Raw genomic sequence first — 19,060 nt, 5'->3', positions numbered from 1 at the left:
TCATGCAACCAACAACAAAAAAACACTGCACTACACCCAATATAATCCAAAATAAACAAATAAATTAATTGAATATGAATACCTAAAATGATAAATTCCACACTGCTAAATTTGTATAGTGAATAACAATACAATACACACACACACATGAACTCCTTGAAAAATATAATATCATTAAATGAGACAGGACTCAGTGCATACCTAATTCATATAACCCATATACAGTAAAACCTTGGATTAAGAGTAACTTGCTTTGAGAGTGTTTTTCAAGCCCAATTTTTTTTTTATAAATTTAGACTTGATAAAAGAGTGATGTCTTGATATAAGAGTAGTGTCACGTCACAACTGAGTATAAAAGAGAAGAGAGGTGCCTCTGAGTAGCAATATGGTTACATTTAACGAAGGTACAACATTTAGAGCCCTTTCACACTGCCAGCGCGGGGGCATCGGCGGTAAAGCGCAGCTAGTTTTAGCATCGCTTTACCATCGCTTTAGAGGTGCCTTTTGGCCGCTAGCGGGGCACAGTTAACCCCCGTTAGGGGCCGAATAAAGGGTTAAAAGCACCCGCAAAGCGCAGCTGATGAGGAGCTTTGCAGGGGCTTTGGCAGCGCTGCCCATTGATTTCAACGGGCAAGGGCGCTTTAGACCAATTTCACACTGTAGGCTTTTTTCAGGCGCTTTACAGGCGCTATTTTTATGAGCACTAAAGCGCTAAAAAGCCTCATCTGCAATCCCAGTGTAAGCCTCATCCGGCCAATCCCCAGAAGACATCCACTTGTGATGAAACGCGTAGGTTGGGGCCTAATGGTGATGTCATCACGCTATCCTTCGACACAGTGGTGGGATGAGATATACAGCAAGTAGGGAGAAGCAATGGTGACGCCACTGCTTTTATTGAAACAACCACTGATTTTACATCATGTTTTAAGTGCAAACTTTTCTTATAATAAATCTTTTTGGAATTGATATACTGCACAATGAGAGCCCTTGTTTTTTATCTTTGAGAACCAATAAGCTGCTGTTCCGGATATCTCAATGGTTTTGGGGAGACCGCCCTTTCCCTGTGCTGTGTGAGACTGTTATCAGCAGTCATAGCTTTCTGGTAAGCAAATTACCTTACACTAAGGCCTCGTACACACGACCGACCAGTTTCCGCGGACATGTTCGGTCGTGTGTACGGCCGACCGGACAATTGTCAGACGGATCGGACATGCTAAGAAACATGTCCGCTGGAAGCCTGTCCGTCGGACATGTTCGGTCGTCTGTACGACTCACCGGACATGTCCGCTCGGCTGAAAGCCCTCGCATGCGTCAAAGTGATTCGACGCATGCGTGGAAGCATTTACCTTCCAGGGTCGCGCACGTCGCCGCGTCATCGTCACAGCGACGGCGTGGTCACGTCACCTCGTATCCTGTCCGCCCGGATTTCTGTTTGATGGTGTGTACAACCATCAGACAGAAATCTCAGAGCGGACATGTCCGATGAAAACGGTCCGCGGACCGTTTTCATCGGACATGTCCCCTCGTGTGTACGGGCCTTAGGGTTTTGACCTGAACACACCTTCTGCTTTGGGAAGACTGATGTGTCACAACAACCTTTACCTGCAATTCATCTATGTTTGGAGTTTAAATCATCACAGACCTTCACTGATTTGCATTGTGGATTGGGACTCTGCCTTGGCTTTTCTTTTTCACTTCAATTTTTTTCTTTTTCAAATTTTTTCTTTTTTTCTTCTGATTACATTATTAATGTTATTATCAGTGTATTTATATGGTTTCTAAACACGTTTAGCGCTGCACTTCTCTTTGTAATTTGTCTTGTTTAGGTGTATACGCCGCTCCTAAAGCGCCCCTTCCCCTTAAATTCAATGAGCAGCGCCGCCAAAGTGCCTGCAAAGCGCCTCTGCAGCAATGCTTTTAACCATTTATTGGGCTGCTAGCAGGGGTTAAAAGCGCCCCGCTAGTGCCCAAAAAATTCCGGTAAAGCGCTGCTAGTTTTAGTGGCGCTTTACCAGCGTTTTTCCTTTCCCCCAGCAGTGTGAAAGGGCTCTTAGGAGCTGCGTATACACCGCTCTTAAAGCGCCTCAAAGGAGCGGTGTCATGGACCTTGGAATGCTGAAGTGTATCTCCTTGAAATCTGTTACACAGTGGGGGGTCTTCTGCCCTGTCTTAAGGCTAACCCCCCCCCCCCCCCTCCAGACGGCTCCATGGTCTGGAGGAAAAGCATTGTTCTGTGTCTGGCTGTTTATGTTCTGTGATTGCCCCCTGGGGCTTCTGTATTATTACACATATCAGTCCACCTATTCAAGCTATCGGACCAATCCCTGCTGACCCTGTTTCAAGTCCTCATTTGCATGGCTAAGAGGATCTAATTGAGAACTACAATGTACTTTACAATTGACCAATAGGAAAGCGGTTGTTGGGGGCGGGGTGTTCAAACTGCTGTATGAAAGTGTGTTGTGTGCATCCAATAAAAGAGTTTCCTGTTTTAACTTACATACAGCCTGAATGGTGTTTGTTCTGATGGATTTCGAACGACACATAGCTGTAGTTCGAATCCCGGAGCCTTGGATGACCGAACCATCAGACGTTGCGATCTACAATCTGATTCAATAGTAGCAGAGGAGTGTCTCGTTACAAGCGGCTTGCAGGACTTTTTTTTTTTACGTCCTGCACTTGGACTTTCACACTGGGATTGCAGATAAGGCATTTTACAAGCGCTATTTTTAGCACTAAAGCGCCTGAAAAACGCCTCCAGTGTAAAAAGGGGTTTTAGTTAAAAAAGACCATCCTCTGCACCGCCATCGATGACACCCCTTCTACTCTGCACTCCACGAGCGGTTCAAGCCTCGCTTTAAGATCACTCCACTGCAGGGTAGTCTTCCTGATCACGATTGCAGACTGACAGCGGTGAGAGTCTGGGGGATCGGAGGATGGTCTATGTGGATTGCTTTACCCTGGATCCCTGCATACTTAGATGGGCCTCTTTTAATCATCAACCGTGTGAGTTGCTAAATGTTGTACCTTCATTAAATGTAACCATATTACTACACTGAGGCCCCATACTCACGAGCAAACATGTCTGCTGAAACTGGCCCGCAGGCCAGTTTCAGCAGACATGTTTGGTCGTGTGTGGGCGCGAGCGGGCCGAATTCCAGCAAACATTTGCCCGCCGGGCCTTTTCCCAGCAGACAAATATTCCTGGACTTGTTTTAAAACAGTCCGCTGGAATTCTGCCCGCTCGGACATGTACGGTCGTCAGTACAGACCTACCGTACATGTCCAGGCGCCCGCCGTCCCTCGCATGCGTCGAATGACTTCGACGCATGCGTGGAAGCATTTTAAAGGCGGGCCGCCCACGTCGCCGCGTCATTGTCGCGGCGACACCGCGTCATCGACGCGGCGACACCGCGGACACGCCCCGCGTATTGTTTACGCGCGGACTTCTGTACGATGGTGTGTACAACCATCGTACAGAAGCCCTCTGGCAGACATGTATGGTGGAAACGGTCCGACGGACCGCTTTCACCATACATGTTTGGTCGTGAGTACCCGGCCTTAGAGGCGCCTCTCTTAGGCCCCGTACACACGAGAGGATCGATCCGCTGGAATTGATCCGCGGACCGGCTCCAGCAGATAGATCCCCTGGTGTGTACAATCCAGCGGATCTGTTTCCGCGGATTTTTGTCCCCGGGGATGGATTTCCAGCGGATAAAAGTTTGTTGACATGCTAAGAAATCTATCCGCTGGAATCCATTCCAACGGATTGATCCGCTGGTCTGTACAGACTCACCGGATCAATCCGTCCAAATCCATCCACCGCATGCGTCGTAATGATTCGACGCATGCGTGGAATTCCTTATATGACAGCGTCGCCCACGTCGCCGCGTCATCATCGCGGCGACGGCGCGACACGTCACCGCGGACAGAATTCCGCAGGGATTTTGATCTCATGGTTAGTACAACCATGAGATCAAAATCCGCCAGATAAATCATCTCGTGTGTACTAGGCCTTATACTCTGTAGCTCCTGCTGGATTTTTCTTCTAATCCCCTTGTGGAGGCTTCCATTTGTAGATGGACATTTTATGGTTACACAACCTATCACATTGCTATCTTTTTATATGGACTATAAACTGAAGGATTTATGAATATATGGTTGTGGAATGAATCATCTGAGATTCCAATATCTAATCTTATGGGGAAATTCACTTTGCTTTGGATTACAAGCTTGCTTCCTGAACGAATTATGCTCGCAATCCAAGGTTTTACTACATTATTAGTTGAAGTGTATACATTAAAAAAATGACAGCAGATGTGGTTTCGTTGTTTATGGCACTTCTGTACCATATTGGTGTTAAACCTGTTATTTACAGCCATGTTATGTACACTGCAGATTTACTGGTTTGGGACCCAGGCCAGGCTATAGTGTACCGATGTTCTGGTGGGCTCCTAAACTGGTGGGATCTGGGAAGCTGCCCCTTTTGCCTTTATTTTTGTATGTGGCCCTTTCCATGACTCCTTCTTGGTTGCTGGAGAACTGGAAAATCCACTTATCACTTTGTCTTTTTTACTCACACTTGCTGGCATCTCTGTAATCAATCTTTTCAGTTAACAGGCTTTGGCTAAGATCAAGTGTAGTATCTGTTCTTATCAGTTGCCAATAGGTGGTGCTAAGCTGACTGTCCCCAGTACCTGGGCAGAGGGGGAATGGGATGGCAGTTGGCGGACGCTAAGCCTGTTGGCGTGGAGGTGAAAGCCTTCTGATCGGGACAAAGAGGCATGAGGTCGAAGCTAAGAGGCCCGGGTCCCTGGCCTTTGGCCTGGATTTGGTGGTATCTGCCCCAGTCAGTTGTTCTGGAGAGAACCCTATCTCCTCTTTTTACCGGGAGAAGCGGGTAGTATTTCCAGAATGTGATTAGGTGGGAGAGATAGGAGTTGTGGGTAGTAGCCTGCTTAGGTGGGCTCTCCCCGACCTCTTCTCCTACCTTCCTGGCTGGGAAGGGTGCTGCCGGTCCGGACCGGGGGCTAGGGACTGTTGAAAAGCCTGTGGAGATAGTGCCCCTGGAGTGGCAGTCCAGGGGTGCCATACATTGCACTGAGTGTGTGAGGGGCACTCAATGTGTGGCACCTTTTTGGTCACTAATCTCCACATACACCTTTTTGACACCTGCCGCCTTTTGGCTAGGACCAGTGGAATTTTTGTTTCCTGGCCGGAGGGCCGGCCAACGTATTGCACGTTGGTCACTTTACCTCACTCTCCCATCTTCCTTCTCCCCACTTTCCTTTTTTATTTTACCCCGTGTTTGTCTTGTTTTGTCACTTTTTTTGTTTGGTGCTTGCACTTTTAGTGTGGCGAGTAGGGTGCTGGTCCTCTGGCCTGCCTCTGAAAGTCTTGGGAGTTGGTGGACATGGCCTTCTGGCTTAGTTCGCCGGCTCTCATGGGGTCTCCCTTCGGGGGAGTCTCACCGAGAAGGGTTCTGTTTCGGCAGTCCCTCCGAGGATGTTGGGTCCTTGTGGCTTTGGCTGCTTGGACCAAGATGGGTCCATATGGCTATGGCTGTATGGACCACTGTTACTCTTTTTCCTGTCAGGAGCCTAACGCCCCGGGGAATCAGAGCTGGGTCCTCTTTTGAGGACCATTTGACGATGCACCCGTCACAGTTTTTTGTGTTTCACTCTTTATGTGTGTGCACATTTTTTCCTGCACCGGTGGAGTTTTTGGGTTGTGTTTTGCACGCCACAGGCTTTTCAATAGAAAAAAAAAAAAACAGGTAAGAAGTGAATATTTCCAAATGAAGTTACTCACTAGACATCACAATTCCAAGCGTCAGACTGAAAATCAACACCATGACCAGGATAACTGCTACGAAGATGAGTACAGTAAGACGATTATGATGAGGCCTTCTACTCTGTAGAGAAACTAAAGACAACACAAATCATTATTATTACACTGAGATCATGCTTCTAAATTTAAGATTTTATTTGAGAAAAACATAGATCTGGCCAATGACCAGTGCAGACTTCACATTCCCCTGCTGATAACTCAGGTTAACATAAATTGCCCACCAAAAAAGTGGGATCATTAGATAGAATATTCTAAAGCCTGGTACACACGATCAGATTTTCCACAGACAAAGCGTAGGATGGCCATCTTGGGCACTTTATTCTCTGTCCTTTTCATGGTTACATTTTTTGGTTTACAGGGTTTCGACAAGCACCACAACGCAGAGCTCCAGGATTAAAAAAAATAATAATAATAATTCAGTTCCTCTGTTGTCTACTAGTCTAGTCTAGGAATATGGTCTGTGCCCCTCCAAAACGAATCAGATGCAAAAAAATCTTCATTGCCCGACAATATGTGAGTGTCGCCTCCTTCTACTTCTATCTATCTATATGTCTATCTATCTATCTATCTATCTATCTATCTATCTATCTATCTATCTATCTATCTATCTATCTATCTATCTATCTATCTATCTAATATATTTAATTTTTTCCAAGTAAATAGAAAAAATACTCCTTAGTGGCCATTACAAATCATTAAACTGGCTCTATGAATTTTAGATTAGAATGATATATTTTCCTGTAACTGAATGTGTGATCCAGGAGGGGAGAATCTCATATACTAGTACAGAAGATCTTGTCAAGTAACCATCTGTAATGATCACTTCTCCTTAAAATGTTATTCACAGCAGATTTGCTAATCGAGAGAAAAAAACAATTTAAAACTGCACATGAGAATTAAGAAACACTGGTATTTATTATGTAAATTGTAATCTGCTCCCATTCTGACATAGTCGTGTACTGTATATTTATAAAAAAAAAAAAATGCACAACCACCCAGTAAAAGTCCATGTATATTCATTCGGTGCGAATGGGACACAAAAAAGGGACACAAAAAAAGAATGTTATTAGGCCATTGTCTGTGCTGGATGAACGTTTTCAATGATTTAAAATGGAAAATACTGCTTTTGGCCACTAGGCACTAAGTATCATAGGACACAGCACAGGTGATAGCCTAATAATATTTCCGTTTTTTTGCACAGAATGAATGTACAGTATATGCTCTCTCACTAGGCGAATGGCTTTGCAAATGTTTTACACTTTAAAGGGGTGGTTCCCCCTAAAACAAATTTCTAACAATACATTCGTAAGACCCGTTACACTGCGGGTAGGCTGGCTTTTGTTTTGTTTTTTAGTACATACCTCGATATCGGCGTTTCGTCCCTTGGCGGTGGGCGTTCCTAGTTGATTGACGTTCCTCCGACGGGCACATACGTGACGTCACGACTTTCCGAAAGAAGCCGAACGTCGCTGCGCAGGCGCCGTATAGAGCCGAATCTATACGGCGCCTGCGCAATGACGTTCGGCTTCTGTCGGAAAGTCGTGACGCGCAGTATGCGCCCGTCGGAGGAACGTCAATCAACTAGGAACGCCCACCGCCAAGGGACGAAAGGCCGATATCGAGGTATGTACTAAAAAAACAAAACAAAAGCCAGCCTACCCGCAGTGTAATGGGTCTTACGAATGTATTGTTAGAAATTTGTTTTAGGGGGAACCACCGCTTTAAGAAAAGTGTTAGTTTGAAATAAATATTCCATCCTGCTTCTTCTGATTATTTCATTACTATGGTCGAAAATGACTGCACTGACTGTCTTTGAAATTGCCCCAGCTCCTATACAAATCCCATCCGGGGACAAAACCAGGGACAGTCTTGTCCCCAGATTGAGGACACTGTTCCCGGACCAAGAAACCGGGGATGTCTGGTCACCCTACTCTAGAACACCTTAAAGTGGAGTTTCCATCCCAAAAATATTTTTTCATTATTGTGCTCATTAGATCTAAAAAAGAAAAAAAGAAAAAAAAATGTTTTTACTCATCTGGAAATGCCTGTTGCTATGCGGTCCCACGAAATCTGCCTTTGGATCCACCTAGGATTCTGACATCATCTCCCTCTAATGCTCCTGGGAAATGTGTGTCATCATTTCCCAGGATGCAGTGCGCTGTCCAATTATCACTCCCCATCCAAGACTTCCAGGAAGTAAGTGCCTGTAGGCTTCACAATGCCCACAAGCAAAATGACAACGGTGTAGATATAGTTTTATAAACTATCTTTTTTGAATAACTATGCGGAGCGGCGGCGGATTGTAAAATAGTAAGTGACCAGATTTATATTATAAAAACGCATAATGAAAGGACATACATTTAAAAAATGCTAATTGTGGTTGGAACCCCGCTTTAATCAGTTTAGTACTATGTTAGGCAAAGAAAAATAAAAATAGAAAATGCATTTTGGTGTACATATGTAAGGCCATTTACTTTTCCAGGTAATTTTCCTGTTCTTACCAGTACTGACTTGCAAGGATCGTGTGACAAAATCTATGTCTGTAAAGGCTCCCGATGAGATGAACTCTGTTCCATTGTCAAAGTTGGGATTACAGAACATCACCTGTCCGAGACAGAAGATCACTTTATTTTGTGTTTATGGAGCCAACAAATTCTTCAATTTTTCCAGAATACACGGGCCAATCATTCCAGTCCCTCACCCCTATAATATAGGACAAGACACTCCTACAACTGTCACATAGACACATAAATTAGGACCAGTTTGGGAGGATCCTATTTTTTGGGCTGCGGGAGGAAAACAGAGCATATGGAAAAACCCAAGTATGCATGGAAAGAACATATAAACGTCCTGCAGACAGTTAGGTAGATTCACAAAGACTAACATAAAAATAACAATGAATCACAAAACAACGGTTCTCAATAAAAGTCCAGTACTCTGAAAAAAGTCCAAATCTGGCACAGTTCTGCCGTGTATGGGTGTGTTTCATCAAAAGTCAGTCTCCAACAGTGCAAGTGTTGTATAAATAATAATACACAAAATACACACTTTTAAGGAAAAACACACGGAAGGTAGTTCTAGAGAAAGTATATATAAGACCCTTGAATCCGGAGTGTGAGTGGGATAGAGTAGTTGAGCCAACACCAAGATTACATATATACACCTCTGGTGTGCCCAGCTGCTCACCTCAAGTTGATCGCAATATCTCCAGATCAACCTGGTCTGGATGTTTATGGTCCACAAGTAGAGAAATCTCCGTCCAATGTGTCATATAAAAAAGCAAAATAAAAAGACAACAAAAAGCTGATGGTGAAATAACGTCACAACGGGGGCTGTTAATTGGGGTCTTGATGGGTGGGAGTGCACTCACATGTAGGTGAGAGATCTCAGGCTCATCTCCACGAGTACCGAACTCGTAGGTCCCTCTATATTCCCTCTATTTTCTCCCCCACTAGGTCTTGGAGGTCGTGGGCTAACTGTTTGGTCTCTCCAAGGGTTCAGCGTGTGTGGAGATGTCTCAGCTGTTATGGGCTAAAGGTGACTCCTATTCCTTTTTCAATGCCTAAGGCCGGGTACACACGGACAAACATGTATGGTGAAAGCGGTCCGTCGGACCGTTTTCACCATACATGTCTGCCAGAGGGCTTCTGTACGATGGTTGTACACACCATCGTACAGAAGTCCGCGCGTAAACAATACGCGGGGCGTGTCCGCGGTGTCGCCGCGTCGATGACGCGGTGTCGCCGCGACAATGACGCGGCGACGTGGGCGGCCCGCCTTTAAAATGCTTCCACGCATGCGTCGAAGTCATTCGACGCATGCGAGGGACGGCGGGCGCCTGGACATGTACGGTAGGTCTGTACTGACGACCGTACATGTCCGAGCGGGCTGAATTCCAGCGGGCTGTTTTAAAACAAGTCCAGGAATATTTGTCTGCTGGGAAAAGGCCCGGCGGGCAAATGTTTGCTGGAATTCGGCCCGCTCGCGCCCACACACGACCAAACATGTCTGCTGAAACTGGCCTGCGGGCCAGTTTCAGCAGACATGTTTGCTCGTGAGTATGGGGCCTTAGATGCAGCGCTCGCATGGCATGATGATGGAGAAGAGGTGAAAAAGAAATATCCATAGTGTAACCCAGTCAGCGGTACAAACAGTTTTATTAAAAACAGATTAAAAACTCACATAAAAAGTTCAGGAACTCAGCAACAATCCCACGAGTGGCGAACTCGTATGCCTGTTCGTCGGATGCTGGGGTGTATCCTGCCTGCCAATCCCGACGCGTATCGTCACGGTCACGTGACTTCATCTGATGAAGTCACGTGACCGTGACGATACGCGTCGGGATTGGCAGGCAGGATACACCCCAGCATCCGACGAACAGGCATACGAGTTCGCCACTCGTGGGATTGTTGCTGAGTTCCTGAACTTTTTATGTGAGTTTTTAATCTGTTTTTAATAAAACTGTTTGTACCGCTGACTGGGTTACACTATGGATATTTCTTTTTCACCTCTTCTCCATCATCATGCCATGCGAGCGCTGCATCTTAGGCATTGAAAAAGGAATAGGAGTCACCTTTAGCCCATAACAGCTGAGACATCTCCACACACGCTGAACCCTTGGAGAGACCAAACAGTTAGCCCACGACCTCCAAGACCTAGTGGGGGAGAAAATAGTGGGAATATAGAGGGACCTACGAGTTCGGTACTCGTGGAGATGAGCCTGAGATCTCTCACCTACATGTGAGTGCACTCCCACCCGTCAAGACCCCAATTAACAGCCCCCGTTGTGACGTTATTTCACCATCAGCTTTTTGTTGTCTTTTTATTTTGCTTTTTTATATGACACATTGGACGGAGATTTCTCTACTTGTGGACCATAAACATCCAGACCAGGTTGATCTGGAGATATTGCGATCAACTTGAGGTGAGCAGCTGGGCACACCAGAGGTGTATATATGTAATCTTGGTGTTGGCTCAACTACTCTATCCCACTCACACTCCGGATTCAAGGGTCTTATATATACTTTCTCTAGAACTACCTTCCGTGTGTTTTTCCTTAAAAGTGTGTATTTTGTGTATTATTATTTATACAACACTTGCACTGTTGGAGACTGACTTTTGATGAAACACACCCATACACGGCAGAACTGTGCCAGATTTGGACTTTTTTCAGAGTACTGGACTTTTATTGAGAACCGTTGTTTTGTGATTCATTGTTATTTTTATGTTAGACAATATTACCTTCACTAGTCACTGTGTAGTACTCTACCCTATTTCATTATTTGTCCCCCACATATTTTACAGCGCAAGTATTTCACTTGACACATTTATTCCACTTTAGTCTATTGAGGTAGACTTTTATATATTTGCAGCAGTATTTTTTAGTTTTCAGTTTGCCCCTCCCCCTCTCCCACCTTTCAGACAGCGCAGGAGTTCACGCTTAACTAGATTCACAAAGAGTTAGGCCGGCTTATCAGTAGATAAGCCGACCTAACTCTGAATCTACGCCGGCGTTTGTTTAAGCGTATGCTCAAACAGAGATACGCTTAAACAAAGCTAAGATAGGCCGGCTTGCGCCGTTCTATCTTGCAATGTTTCTGATGGCCGCTAGATGGCGCTTCCATTGCTGCCGGCGTAGATTATGTAAATGAGGGGATACGCCGATTCACGAACGTACGCCAGGCCTACGCCGTCGAATTACGTTGTTTCCGTAAGGCCTTAGGCGGCCTAAAGTTATTCCACCTATGAGGTGGAATAACAATGTTAAAGTATGGCCGCCGTTCCCGCCGCAAGGTTTGAAATGTTTGCGTTGTTTGCATAAGTCGTCCGCGAATCGGGAGTTACGTCGTTTACGTCCACGTCGAAATCAATAGGCCCGTACGGCGTACTTAGCCGCAATGCGCACTGGGAAATGTAGTCGCCCGGCGCATGCGCAGTGTCAAAAAATTTGAGGTCAAGCCTCATTCCCATACAACACGCCCCCCTCCAAGCAATTTGAATTAGGCGCCCTTACGCCTGCTCGTTTTAGGCTACGCCACCGTAGATTAGCAGGTAAGTAGATTGTGAATCACTACTAGCCTAACTAATTTACGGCGGTGTTGCCTAAACAGGCTAGGCTAGGCCGCCCTAAAGTTAGGCCAATGTGTGTGAATCTACCTAAGTGTTCTTGGCGAAATTAGAACCTAGGACCCTAGTCCTACAAGATAAGACTATTCGAGTCATACATACAAGTACTTGTTTGGGCTCATACACATAATGTACATTGAGCTGCATTGGGCAGCCTTGCCTAATGCAGTCCCAACACAAAGACAAGGCAATTTTTCTTGATATCTGCAAGCTCCGCAGTGGTGTGCTCTGAAAAAAAGTAGAACAAGCTCTACTTTATTGCAGCACTCCTGTGATGCATAAAGATAAATGATTTGACATTTTTTGTGATATTTCAATAAAGTTTGAAAAAAGTAGACAGCTGGATGCATCATTACAACACATTGGCACCATTCCACTTGCAGAGCACATCATTGGCCACTTGTGTGAACACAGTTATCCATATACCCAGTGAGGACACACTGCATACACTGATTTTTTTTGAGTAATACATTGCCAAAGTAATATTATATCATACATGTATGAATCCCCTGTGTGGTTGATAAAAAGTTGATATAAGTAGGTGGGTTGCCAGGAGTGTCTAAGGCCCAGATTCACAGCGGAGATACGACGGAGTATCTCAGATACTCCGTCGTATCTCTCAGAGTATCTATGCGACTGATTCATAGAATCAGTTACGCATAGATAGCCCTTAGATCCGACAGGTGTAATTGTTTTACACTGTCGGATCTTAGGATGCAATACCGCGGCTGCCGCTGGGTGGAGTTCGCGTCGTATTCCAGCGTCGGGTATGAAAATTAGCAGTTACGGCGATCCACAACGGATTTTTGCGTTCGGTACATCATCGCTAGTCTAGTTTCCCGTCGCAATTTTAGTCGTCGTTTGACCTGACCTAACTTTACACAGCACACATATGTGCTGTATAAAGTATGGCCGTCGTTCCCGCGTCGAAATTTAAAAATGTTTTCTTCTTGCGTAAGACGTCCGGGAATACAAAAGTACGCTACGCACGTCGCCGTTCAAAAAAATTACGTCACTTCGCGCAAAGCACGGCGGGAATTCCAAAACAGAGCATGCGCAGTAGGTCCGGCGCGGGAGCACGCCTAATTTAAATGGCACACGCCCCTTTGAATTACGCGGGCTTACGCCGGAGGCTGCCGGCGTAAGTTTTCACGCAAGTGCTTGTTGAATCAGGCACTTGCGATGAAAACTTGCGGCGGTGTAACGTATCTACGATACGTTACGCCGCCACAGTTCTTTGTGAATCTGGCCCTAAGTTGGTACATGGCCCAGTGATCCAGAGGTGGGGATTGGGGTGACCACCTGTCCCGGATTGCCCGGGACAGTCCCGCATTTTGCAGTTCTGTCCCGGTTCCCGGGCACCTTCAATCCAGGACAATACAGTGTCCCAGAATGAAACTAACACAGCCACCCAATGAGCCGACAGGTGGAAACTGTTTGTTTCCAACTCCAGGGTGTTTGCCCCGCCAAATGCCCTGCAATGCACTGTGCCCAACCAGGGCACAGTAAAAGCTGGTTGTTAAGGAGCGGGGCTGGGAAGCCGGCATCCTTAACAACTGATGAGTCACCAGCTGTCAATGGGCTTCCCCGCTGACAGCTGAGTAAAAAAAAAAGCTGCAGTCAATGGAGTTTCCGGCTTCTGTCCTTGTATATGTTTAGCATGGTGTCATATTTATAGGGATCTCCATTACCTGGGAATTATCTGTATTGTTGTTCGTGACACCTCTGAAGAAGGAATCCTGAAACGCGTTAAAGTCACAGGACTGTTTCAACATATATGTAATGCTGTATGCCCTATTTTTATGACCCATGTACAATACTTCTTGTTTTTAATCTTTTGTACCAATAAATTACATTTTTATACTCCCATTGTACTTCCTTAGTGCCAGTATAGTCCCACCCCCAGAGGGTACTTCCCATTTGTCTATACACAGGGATGATGGCACCCTACCCACAATAACAAGCTTTATCCTCTTATCATTTACCTCGTCCTCAGAGCACACATGTTGAGAGACACGGGTGTTCTCACTGAGTGACTGTTCTTGTTGTATCAGTATTGTCCCTCCAGGTCCCCCTGGTTTCGGGTTTAGATGGTGCATTGACACGCAGCTTTTGATATGTTGAGTTATTGTCATTGGGGTGCGGAAGGATTCTGCTGGGAGAAATATTTAAACATGTATCAAGGCTAATCAAGGCTGATGCTAATACTTGAACATGCAATTATTTTAAAGATAATATACTTAGGCCCCATACACACGAGAGGATTTATCCGCGAATACGGTCCAGCGGACCGTTTCCGCGGATAAATCCTCTCGAGGATTTCAGCAGATTTTGATGCGATGGAGTGTACTCACCATCGCATTGAAATCCGCGCCGAAATCCTCTGGCGATGACGTGTCGCGCCAGCGCGGCGATTATGACGCGGCGACGTGCGCGACGCTGTCATATAAGGAATTCCACGCATGCGTCGAATCATTACGACGCATGCGGGGGATCCCTTCGGACGGATGGATCCGGTGAGTCTGTACAGACCAGCGGATCCATCCGTTGGGATGGATTCCAGCAGATAGATTTGTTTAGCATGTCAGCAAATATTCGATCTGCTGGAATCCATCCCAGGGGAGAAATATCCGCGGAAACAGATCCGCTGGAGTGTACACACCATAGGATCTATCCGCTGAAACCCATTTGCTGGGATTTTTCAGCGGATGGATTCTATCGTGTGTATGGGGCCTTAGATATTTGGCAGATAACAGAAAAGAGAAATTGATCTTATAAGTGTAGCCATGTGCTTGGCTAGAGACAGAAAGTGACTTAGGACCAGGGCTTTTTTTCTCAGAGAATAGGTGCAGGAACTCTCCCTTTTGGACTTAGCCCGTCTTACCCCGTCTTCACCACTACCTACCTCCGAGCACCGTTCATTGGTCCCACCTCCTACCCACCTCCCAGTACTGCCCCTTTAATTTGTTAATGATAACAAGAAAAAGTAAACTAGATCCCCTGCAGCCAATAACAATAGACCCCCAGCAACAATAGATCCTCCAGCAACAATAGACCACCCTCAACAAAATAACCCCCCTAGCAACAACAGACCCCCAGCAGCAACAAAAGGTCTCCCCGCAGACAGTTTCGATAGACCATCCAACAGCCAGCTACAATAGAATTCTCCCTCAACAGTAGATCCCTCCAGGCAACAACTGACTCTCCCAGCAACATAAGACCCACCCCAGCAACAATGCTTAGGGGCGGATTGACCATTCGGGCTCTCGGGCACTGCCCGAGGGCCCCATGCCACTAGGGGGCCCCTTCAGGGTGGCCAGCCTCAGCAAAACCAGGGACAGTATGTAAAAATCTGTGTTTTTTTTTTACATCTGTCCCTGAAATGTCCCTTACCGACATCCTTTTGGTCGAAAAATCCCAAGATTATAGCTGCCCTGCCTCTCCATTACCTTTTTCAGTATGTGTGTGTGTGTGTGTATTCTGTGTGTGTGTGTGTGTGTGTGTATTCTGTGTGTGTGTATACGTACTGGTATGTGTGTGTGTGTGTGTATACCGTGTGGCCCCATAATCTCCTATTGCCCGGGGGCCCTATAATATCCTATTGCCCGGAGGGCCCCATAATCTTCTATTGCCTGGGGGCCCCATGAGTTGTCAGTCCGCCCCTGTACCTCCTCCGCAACAATAGACCCTCCCCCTGCAAAAATAGATCCCTTCCAGCAACACTATATCCCTCAGCAGACACTGTAGCACAACCTAGCACCCCTTGACATCACACACATTCAGTGTTAGAGGTGCCGGAACTGCGTTCCCCCGCGTTCCCGCTGAAAAAAAGCCCTGCTTAGGACACTGTGCTGCAGCGCGCTCTGTGTTCCCAATGGACTTCAGTTGAATGGGTTAAAGGGGTTGTAAAGGTTTTTTATTTTCTAAATAGGTTCCTTTAAGCTAGTGCAGTGTTGGTTCACTTACCTTTTCCTTCAATTTCCCTTCTAAATGTTTTGTTTTCTTTGTCTGAATTTCTCACTTTCTGTTCCTCCTCAGTAAGCTGTTCTAGCTGACTAACCCCTGCTCTGATGATGGTGGCAAGCTTACTGAGGAGAAACAGGAAGTGAGAAATTCAGACAAAGAAAAAAAAACATTTAGAAGGGAAATTGAAGGAAAAGGTAAGTGAACCAACAATGCACTAGCTTAAAGGAACCTATTTAGAAAATAAAAAACAAACCTTTACAACCCCTTTAACACTACCAATCCTCCATCCACCAGGAGGAGTTGACAAGCAGAAGGAGCGCAATAGACTTAATGGTTGACAGCATTGAATTATGTGAGATGAAGTTCAGGAATGAAACTTTACTATGCAAGCCTATGGATGATTGGACTACAATTCCCAATGTGAGCCAGAAAGAGAAAACTGTATTTTTAACAGGCTGAATACCGAGGGACCCTCTTTTTGTTGTGAGGAGACTCGCTCATCCATGTCTTTATGGTTCTTGCTTTGTGCACTGATCCAAATCATTTGGTGGAGGTGGGATTATGGTGTGGGGTTCATTTTCAGGGGTTGGACTTGGCCTCTTAGTTCTAATGAAGGGAAAGCTTAAAGGATCACTAAAGGAATTTTTTTTGTTAGCTAAATAGCTTCCTTTACCTTACTGCAGTCCTGGTTTCATGTCCTCATTGTTCGTTTTTGCTGTAATCCTTCTCTGTTCTGAACACTTCCTGGTTGTCTGTTTCCTGATGAAAAAAGTGGGAGCTTTCTCTCTGTGGTCACTAATCAAGGAGGTGTGATTACTGTGTGTCTAAAACCCCTCAACACCAATCAGTTTTGTTTTCCAAACCATCACTGCCCTGTATTGGCTCTGTGCAGCAGAGAAGCAGGAAACATGCAAAAACAAACTGAAACTACAGGTACATTATATGATTGATTTTTATCTATTTTTAATCATTTTTAAAAGGAATCAGTTAACTATTATGTCTCTATACCCTGTAACCAGTCATTTCAGACCGATCTGTGTCCCTTGTACATAGGGACACAGCATCGGTCACCTCCCCCAGTCAGTCCCCTCCCCACACAGTAAGAACACACCCAGGGAATACATTTAACCCCTTCCTCACCCCCTAGTGTTAACCCCTTCACTGCCAGTCACATTTATACAGTAATTAGTGCATTTTTATAGCATTGATTGCTGTATAAATGTGAATGGTCCCAAAATTGCGTCAAAAGTGTCCGATACGTCCGCCGCAATATCGCAGGCCTGACAAAAAAAATCGCAGATCGCCGCCATTAGTAGTAAAAAAAAAAAAAAAATCATAAATCTATCCCCTATTTTGTAGGCGCTATAACTTTTGCGCAAACCAATCAATATACACTTATTGCGATATTTTTTTTTTTTTAAACAAAAATATGTAGAAGAATACGTATCGGCCTAAACCGAGGCAATTTTTTTTTTTAAATTGGGATATTATTATAACAAAAAGTAAAAAATATTGTGTTTTTTTTTCTCAAAATGTTCTGTCTTTTTTTGTTTATAGTGCAAAAAATAAAAACCGCAGAGATGATCAAATACCACCAAAAGAAAGCTCTATTTGTGGGAAAAAAATTATAAAAATATAATTTGGGTACAGTGTTGTATGACCGTGCAATTGTCATTCAAAATGCGTCAGTGCTGAAAGCAGAAAATTGGTCTGGGCACAAAGGGGGTTTAAGTGCCCAGTAATGAAGTGGTTAAGGCGTCAGCATACCAAGACATTTTGGACAAATTAATGCTCCCAACTTTTGTTTCAACATAACTGCGCACCAGTACACAAAGCAAGGTCCATAAAGACATGGGTGAGTGAGTTTAAGGTGAAGGAACTTGACTGGCCTGCACAGAGTCCTGTCCTCAACCCGATAGAATACCTTTAGAATGAATTCTCGTCCACATTAGTGAAATCAAAATGGGTGAGTGCGCTGGGTGCTAATATAATAATTAAATAATAATATGTAATGTAAATGCCTAATAATCACTAGTGTCTAATTGGCAAAAAATCGCATTAACCATTAACCACTTCCTTACTGGGCACATATACCCCTTCCTGACCAGGTGAAATTTCAGCTTCCGGCACTGCGTCGCTTTAACTGACAATTGCGCGGTCATGCGACGTGGCTCACAAACAAAATTGACGTCCTTTTTTCCCCACAAATAGAGCTTTATTTTGGTGGTATTTGATCACCTCTGCGGTTTTTATTTTTTGCGCTATAAACAAAAATAGAGCGACAATTTTGAAAAAAAAACAATATTTTTTACTTGTTACTATAATAAATTGCCCAATTTTTTTAAAAAAAATAATTTTTTCTCAGTCTAGGCAATACGTATTATTCTACATATTTTTGTTAAAAAAAAAAAAAAAAAAAATCGCAAGAAGCGTCTGGTTTGCGCAAAAGTTATTGCGCTTACAAAATAGGGGACAGAATTATTATTTTTTATTATTTTTTTTTACTACTAATGGCGGCGATCAGCATTTTTTTTCGTGACTGCGACATTATGGCGGAGACATCGGACACTTTTGACACATTTTTGGCGCCATTCACATTTATACAGCGATCAGTGCAATAAATATGCACTAATTACTGTATAAATGTGACTGGCATTGAAGGGGTTAACACTAGGGGGTGAGGAAGGGGTTAATGTGTACCCTGAATTGTGTTACTAACTGTGGGGGAAGGGGGGTGACTGGGGGAGGTGACCGATCTGTGTCCCTATGTACAAGGGACACAGATCGGTCTCCTCTCTGCCCTGACAGGACGTGGAGCTCTGTGTTTACACACAGAGCTCCACGTCTTGTCCCTGAAGCCGCCAATCGCGAGTCCCTGGCGGACATCGCGGCCGCCAGGCACTCGCATCGGCATCTCAGCAATGCGGCGAGCGCGCGCGCGCCTCCGCCGGACGCGCGCGCGCCCGCGCCGCTGGCTGCGCGCGCAGGCCGTAAAAACACGGCCTCCCAGAGATGTAGAGCCACCCTGCGGCCGTACAAAGTCGTACGGCCGTCGGGAAGTGGTTAAAACACCAGTGTGGCAGGTGCCTAATACAAACTGCCTTGGTAATTAGTGACCAAT

At 45.2% G+C, this 19,060-nt stretch overlaps 1 protein-coding gene across 3 annotated transcripts in view; it reads right to left on the bottom strand.

The window, feature by feature from the left end:
* Window positions 1-19,060, bottom strand: part of LOC120915205 (membrane frizzled-related protein) — a 170,348-nt gene that overhangs the window by 133,316 nt on the left and 17,972 nt on the right. For 2 of the 3 annotated variants that reach the window (XM_040325514.1, XM_040325512.1), the window contains exons 2-4: window positions 13,959-14,125; window positions 8,349-8,451; window positions 5,809-5,922 (exon numbers count right to left, since the gene is read on the bottom strand). In XM_040325514.1, the coding sequence (XP_040181448.1) occupies window positions 5,809-5,922; window positions 8,349-8,451; window positions 13,959-14,108 (367 nt within the window). In that variant the 5' untranslated portion in view covers window positions 14,109-14,125. Of the gene's footprint in view, window positions 1-5,808; window positions 5,923-8,348; window positions 8,452-13,958; window positions 14,129-19,060 lie in introns of all 3 variants that reach the window. The other variant, XM_040325513.1, reaches the window with a different exon arrangement.

The sequence above is a fragment of the Rana temporaria genome, chromosome 10 (assembly GCF_905171775.1).
Source record: "Rana temporaria chromosome 10, aRanTem1.1, whole genome shotgun sequence".
NCBI classification, from domain to species: Eukaryota; Metazoa; Chordata; class Amphibia; order Anura; family Ranidae; genus Rana; species Rana temporaria.
This window is presented reverse-complemented; position numbering and strand designations above follow the sequence as displayed.